The following is a 6115-nucleotide window of genomic DNA, read 5'->3' as shown; positions in this document are numbered from 1 at the left end:
TGAAAGATTCTTATTTTTCAACTCATCAGATAATAACAAGATCCAAAGTTGGTACTTTCAAACCAAAGGTATTTATCTCAACAAAATATGCTTTATCTGCTGCTCATCTGACTCATTTTAATAATATCATTCCTACATGCTATTCTCAAGTTGCTAAGGTTCCTATTTGGTTAGCTACTATGAAAAAAAGAGAATACTGCCCTCAAGGAGGCTAGCACTTGGTATAGTCCCTCCAAATTCAAATCAAAATCTAGTAGGATGTAAATGGGTATTTGAAATTAAGTATAACCCCGATGGCACTATAGAAAGACACAAAGCCAGGTTAGTGGCAAAGGGATTTCATCAACTTGAGGGTTTTGATTTCATTGACACCTTTAGTCCAGTTGTAAAACCTACAATCATTAGTTAGTACTTTCTATAGTTGTCAACTTTGATTGGAACATCAAGCAATTAGATGTTAGTAATGCTTTTCTACATAAAGACTTAAAAGAAGAGGTATATATGACACATCCTCCTGATTTTGAAGATAAGGAACACCCTGACTATGTTTGTACGTTAAACAAGTCATTATAAGGCATAAAATAGGCACCTAGGGGATGGTATGAAAAACTTATGGATGCTCTAGTTGCTCTTGATTTTCATACTTCTCAAGTTGATTCTTCATTGTTTGTTCAATAACTTGGTTCTAAGCTCACAATTATTCTAGTATTTTTGGATAATATAATCATGACAAGAAACAGTCCATCTCACTGTGATTCAATTATCTCTTATCTGAGTACACAATTTACGGTAAAGGACTCGGGGGATTTACATTATTTTTCGGGTTTAGAGGTGAAAAGAAATAATTCAGGTCTTTTTTTTAAGTCAAACCAAGTATGCTCTTGACTTAATAGGTAAGATAAATCTTGTGGGTATTAAACCATGCTCCACTCCTTATTCTGCATCACTGAAACTAAGTGCTAATGATGGTGAAGTCTTGTCTAATCCAACAGAGTACAGATCAATAGTTGGATCTTTACAATATCTCACTTGGACAAGACCTGAGAGTTGCTTTACAGTCAATCAGATTTGTTAGTTCATGCAATCACCTATTTCAGTACATTTATCTGTTGCCAAGAGGGTGTTAAGATATATCAAAGGTACTTTGAATCATGGTTTATTCTTCACCAAAGTTTTCACTGCACTTCAAGGGTTCTCAAACGCAGATTTGACAGAAAATCCAGATAACAAAAGATCTATTAGTAATTATTATATTTTTTTGGTGCAAATCCAATTAGTTGGTCATCTAAAAAGCAAGCAACTTTTTCAAGATCAAGCATTGAAGCAGAATACAGGTATTTAGCTTCAACAACAACTGAAGTCATTTTTCAACAAACTTCACCAACTATTTCCTATGACAATCAAAGTTCAATAGCTCTAGCTTCTAATCCAGTGTTTCATAGCAGGATGAAACACATGGCTATGGATTTTCACTTTATCAGAGAGTTGGTTCAATCCAAATCTTTACAGGTCATTTTTCTTTCTACTCTTGAACAAATTGCATATATTTTTACCAAGGGACTAGCTGCAGCAAGATTCGATTTTTTAAAGAACAAACTGAAGGTGCTTTCTCCCCTTCAGTTTGCAGGAGGGTAGTAACACACTATTTTGACAGTTAGTTTTACTTCCATTTCTGTCTGTTCATTACAGCTAATAACAACTGTATATATTACTGCCTGTTTCTGTTATTAGTCATGTCTTGGATGATCACACGTGTATGGTCAATGTGAGTTACCCCTTTTTATCAGTACGTATTTATTACTGTGTACGGACTCTTTTCTGTATCAACGATGATACAAACACCGAAGGTGTGTCCCGCGATCTGCACCCTGAAGAAACCCAAGGGCTGTTAGAGCAGCCATGTGGGAGATTTGCAGGGGTGGGGTAAAAGGTGGGGTCCACCATCTTTTTTTTCTCTGATTCTAATGTGATTATTTGGGTATGCTTAAGTGTTCACCCAACTGTTTGTGGAAATGCTTGATTGAAGATTGTGTTCATTCTTATTTCTGGAACTGAATCAGGATGGATTATAGGGCTGAACTTGAAGAGATCATTTTGGTAAGCTGATTTAGCAATTTGGGATCGTAGTTCCTAGGAGCACCAATTGGAAACTATCGACATCAGGTTTCTATAACAATTTGTCTATGTTTTACACCCTTGTAGTTACCAACTTGGTTTTGTTTCCAAACTTGTGAGAAACAAAAATTGGTGATTGTGACCCGGTACATCAGCACCACCTCCTCCATCAGAACCGCCGTACCATGATGGCACGGGTAATCCACTAGTACTGTATAATGGGAAAATAGAGAGGCCTGTAACCGCAATTTCAGGAAAACACAAACAATTTCGTAGTTTTTGATAGCCCCTTAGATATAGCAAAGACACGTGATAACACTCTTTACACAAATGCCGAAGAGATAAACACACAGAGACAGACAACTCGGATGAACTAAATTTTACTTCCCGCTCCAATGGAGCTCACTCTACAGATCTCCGCAACTCTTCCTAGAGATAATCTTCTCCATTTTTCCTCTAGCTTAACTAAAGTCTCGTATCCCCGGTTTACAAGAAACCCATTTCAAGAAATTTCATTCCAGTCTTCTAGAAACCGTGAGCCTGTTTTGGAAGAACAACTCTCAAAGGAAAGATATGTCGATGATGATGATGATGAAGAAGGAATAAATCCTTGTGATGATGATTCATACTTATCATTAAATGAAAAACCAGATAGAAATTTGGCTTTACTTGATGATTATGAGATGGAGGAACTCGATTTTGTTGTCGACCCTAACCATAGAAGTGGTTAGTTTCGATTATCCTTCCAATTTTACTTTGGGTTTTTTTGGTTTATTTCCAATTCTTTTTGTTTTGTTAAGCTATTTTGGCTTTGCTTCCGCTGTTCCAGTGTTCAGTTATGTTATTATAGATTGTCAATGGGATGAAATTCATAGTTTGGATGTGGGTTTTGAAGGATATGTGGCTGTACTTGGTAAACCAAATGTTGGAAAGAGTACACTTTCGAACCAGATGGTTGGTCAGAAGCTCTCTATTGTAACAGATAAACCTCAAACCACTAGACATCGGATACTTGGTATAATTTCTAGTGAAGAATATCAGGTAATATTATTTCTTTATTTTTATTTGGTAGGTTTTCGTGCCATTTGTAGATTATTAGTATCTTCTCTTATTCTTTTATGTTGGGACTTAGAGGAGTAGTTGAAGCATGAAAGCATGTAAAAATTATTCATGAGAGATATGGCGGCTTTCAGATGATCCTTTATGATACACCTGGTGTTATTGAGAAGAAAATGCACCAGCTGGATACAATGATGATGAAAAATGTTCGCAGTGCTGCCGTTAATGCGGATTGTGTTTTGATTGTTGTTGATGCTTCTAAGATGCCTCAGAAGGTATGCACTTTTTCAAATATAGTATGCAGTGGAACCTTGCTGTAGTTGGTGTTTTCTGAATTTTGGTCTTTTTGTCTTTCAGATTGACGAGGTTTTGGAGGAAGGTAACCTTAAAGAGAAAGTACCGACTTTGTTGGTGTTGAATAAGAAAGATTTGATTAAGCCTGGAGAGACTGCAAAGAGACTAGAGGTTAGAAACTAATAGATGTATTCTAATGTCTTCTATTTGGTCGTGCATTCCTAATGATAAATTTAAAAATTTGTAGTTTCAGTCATTCGAACTAGATAGCATAATTTCAGTCATTCGAACTAGAAAACAGTGTGTGAAGTCGATATATGTTAGAGGGATGGCCGGATGATAGATTTGATGTGAAAGTCTCCATCAGTGACGTATGATGTTGTTTCACATCAGTCAGCAAAATCTCTTCCTTTTGTGTTACTACATACTAAACTTTTTTCGTAAAAGCAAGCAGCCTTACAGTGATATACTGTAGTGATCTTGCTTCTATGCCATATTTGGGTAAAAATTACCATTTATGTAGTTACTTGCTTAGTTTTGCTTAAATATAATATGATTACTTGTATGCTGCAGTGGTATGAAAAGTTCACTGATGTTGATGAGGTGATTCCTGTTAGTGCAAAATTTGGTCATGGAATTGAAGATATTAAGAATTGGATACTAACAAAACTTCCTATAGGACCAGCTTATTATCCAAAGGTAAAGTGTTCCCTTAACTAGCCTGACTAGCTTATGACTATGTGTCAGTATCATTCACCTTGTTCTTTTCTTTGGGGTTTCTAGGATATTGCTAGTGAGCACCCAGAGAGATTCTTCGTAGCAGAAATTGTTAGAGAGAAAATTTTCATCCAATACAGAAATGAAGTTCCTTATGCGTGTCAGGTATATTCATTAAGCTGCTGACAAGATTTTTTTGCTGTCGTGATTTGATCATATGATTTGGAATGAAATTGAGACTCCCATTTGTTTTCTGTTCTCAGGTGAACGTGGTAAACTACAAAACTAGACCAACTTCAAAAGACTTCATTCAAGTTGAGATTGTTGTTGAGAAGAATACACAAAAGATAATCCTCATTGGAAAAGTAAGTTATGCATCTAATACTTCACAATTCTCTACCTAAATCCCTTCACGAGTTTGTTGAAGGTAATCTGGTGCATCCATTGAGACGCATACTTTAAGTTTGGATTGTTAGACCCTGTGGATGAGAGACTTGAACCATCTCAATGATGGTACCATAGTCAAGCATCCCATTATTGTCCATGAAAACTATGTCCCATCTGTATTAAGTCAAAGCTAGTTCGCTGGTGATCCTAGACCAGATTGGCTTTCATCCAACCTCATAACAAGTTCTGTTGTAATGAGTGGTTTCTTTGTGGATCCCCAATCCAGTGTGCGAATTCTGATGTACCGTCTTATGTCGTTGAATAGATTTTCCCCCCTTCCTTTTCTTTTATACATTTGTTCCTTTCTGATCCCTTGGGCATGTAGGAAGGGAAGGCTCTAAAACTCTTGGCAACAGCTGCGCGGCTTGATATTGAAGATTTCCTGCAGAAGAAAGTCTTCCTTGAGGTGCATATTCTGAAATTTGAGAGTTTGGATTTCCCTCTCATATCTTTGTAGACATTGTGATAAACGCTTCCTTTCATGTTTATACTTTATCTTGGGTTTATGGGTAAGTTTAATAAAAAAAATTTGTTTAAACAGGTGGAAGTTAAGGTGAAAGATAACTGGCGACAAGATGAAGGTCTCCTGAAACACTATGGTTATGGAGGACAAATTCGAGCCTTGTGAAGTGCCTTAGTACTGCACACTCAATCATGTAAGGTTTGAACCTGACATAAATGTGATGTACTGGAATATTTGATAAGGTAATAAGAGAGATAGAGTTGTACTAAGCATTCAAGCAAGACAATACATCGGGGAAGAGTGATGGAGATATAACTTCACAAACACAGTAACCTCAGTACCACTGTACTGCCTCTCTTTTCTATTTTCAGTGATAAACACTAAATGCAAGTACATGCTTATTAAAGGAGAAGTAGACATAACACTGAACCCTAATCGACACTGACCTTACACGTGGTCGAGATGTCAACGTCTATCTAAGCATTAACTTAAAAAGAGGTTAACTGTAAAAACGCAGGAAGTAACTGACAGAATTATAAATACATCCTCCTGCTGGTTGCAGGCTAACATAGACGAGCCATGAACCACATGACCATGACAATAGTCCCTCCTTCAGAATATCCTTGTCCTCAAGATGGTATTTAGGGAAGTGAGCTCGAACGTTAGGCAAATCCTCCCAAGTGGCATCCGCAGGTGTAGTATGAGACCACTGAATCAAAAGTTGTTGTACTGCCTTACCCTGACGAAAAACTTGTCGAGAATCCAGTGTAGCTATGGGCTTTAGAATGATCTCGCCATTGGAGTCGACCAAGGGCAATGAAGGGATAGTGGGAAAAGCAGCACCTAGCTTCTGTTTTAACTGGGAGATGTGAAAGACAGGATGAATCTTTGAGCCTGGAGGAAGCTCTAGCTTGTAAGCCACTTGTCCTACCTTCTGAAGCACAGGAAATGGTCCAAAGTACCTAACAGACAACTTAAAATTCTTGCGCAAGGCCATGGAAGTTTGCCTGTAAGGTTGTA

At 37.3% G+C, this 6115-nt stretch overlaps 1 protein-coding gene across 1 annotated transcript; it reads left to right on the top strand.

Annotated features, from left to right (window-relative positions):
• The first annotated feature begins 2421 nt into the window (after positions 1–2421).
• On the top strand, positions 2422–5501 carry LOC113357734 (GTPase ERA-like, chloroplastic). The gene is made up of 9 exons (XM_026601183.1): positions 2422–2841; positions 3011–3156; positions 3309–3449; positions 3532–3639; positions 4042–4167; positions 4252–4350; positions 4449–4550; positions 4958–5038; positions 5174–5501. The coding sequence occupies exons 1-9, from the start codon at positions 2511–2513 to the stop codon at positions 5258–5260; spliced, it is 1221 nt and encodes a 406-aa protein (XP_026456968.1). The 5' UTR covers positions 2422–2510; the 3' UTR covers positions 5261–5501.
• The last annotated feature ends 614 nt before the right edge of the window (positions 5502–6115 follow it).

Source organism: Papaver somniferum, chromosome 3, assembly GCF_003573695.1.
Source record: "Papaver somniferum cultivar HN1 chromosome 3, ASM357369v1, whole genome shotgun sequence".
In the NCBI taxonomy this organism is placed as follows: Eukaryota; Viridiplantae; Streptophyta; class Magnoliopsida; order Ranunculales; family Papaveraceae; genus Papaver; species Papaver somniferum.
This window is presented reverse-complemented; position numbering and strand designations above follow the sequence as displayed.

Bases quoted from the DNA above. Each gene is read 5' to 3' on its own strand.
- LOC113357734 (XM_026601183.1), top strand. From the start codon at position 2,511: ATGGAGCTCACTCTACAGATCTCCGCAACTCTTCCTAGAGATAATCTT. The intron at 2,842-3,010 runs GTTAGTTTCGAT...TGGGTTTTGAAG, and splicing joins CGACCCTAACCATAGAAGTG to GATATGTGGCTGTACTTGGT. The intron at 4,551-4,957 runs GTAAGTTATGCA...TTGGGCATGTAG, and splicing joins AGATAATCCTCATTGGAAAA to GAAGGGAAGGCTCTAAAACT.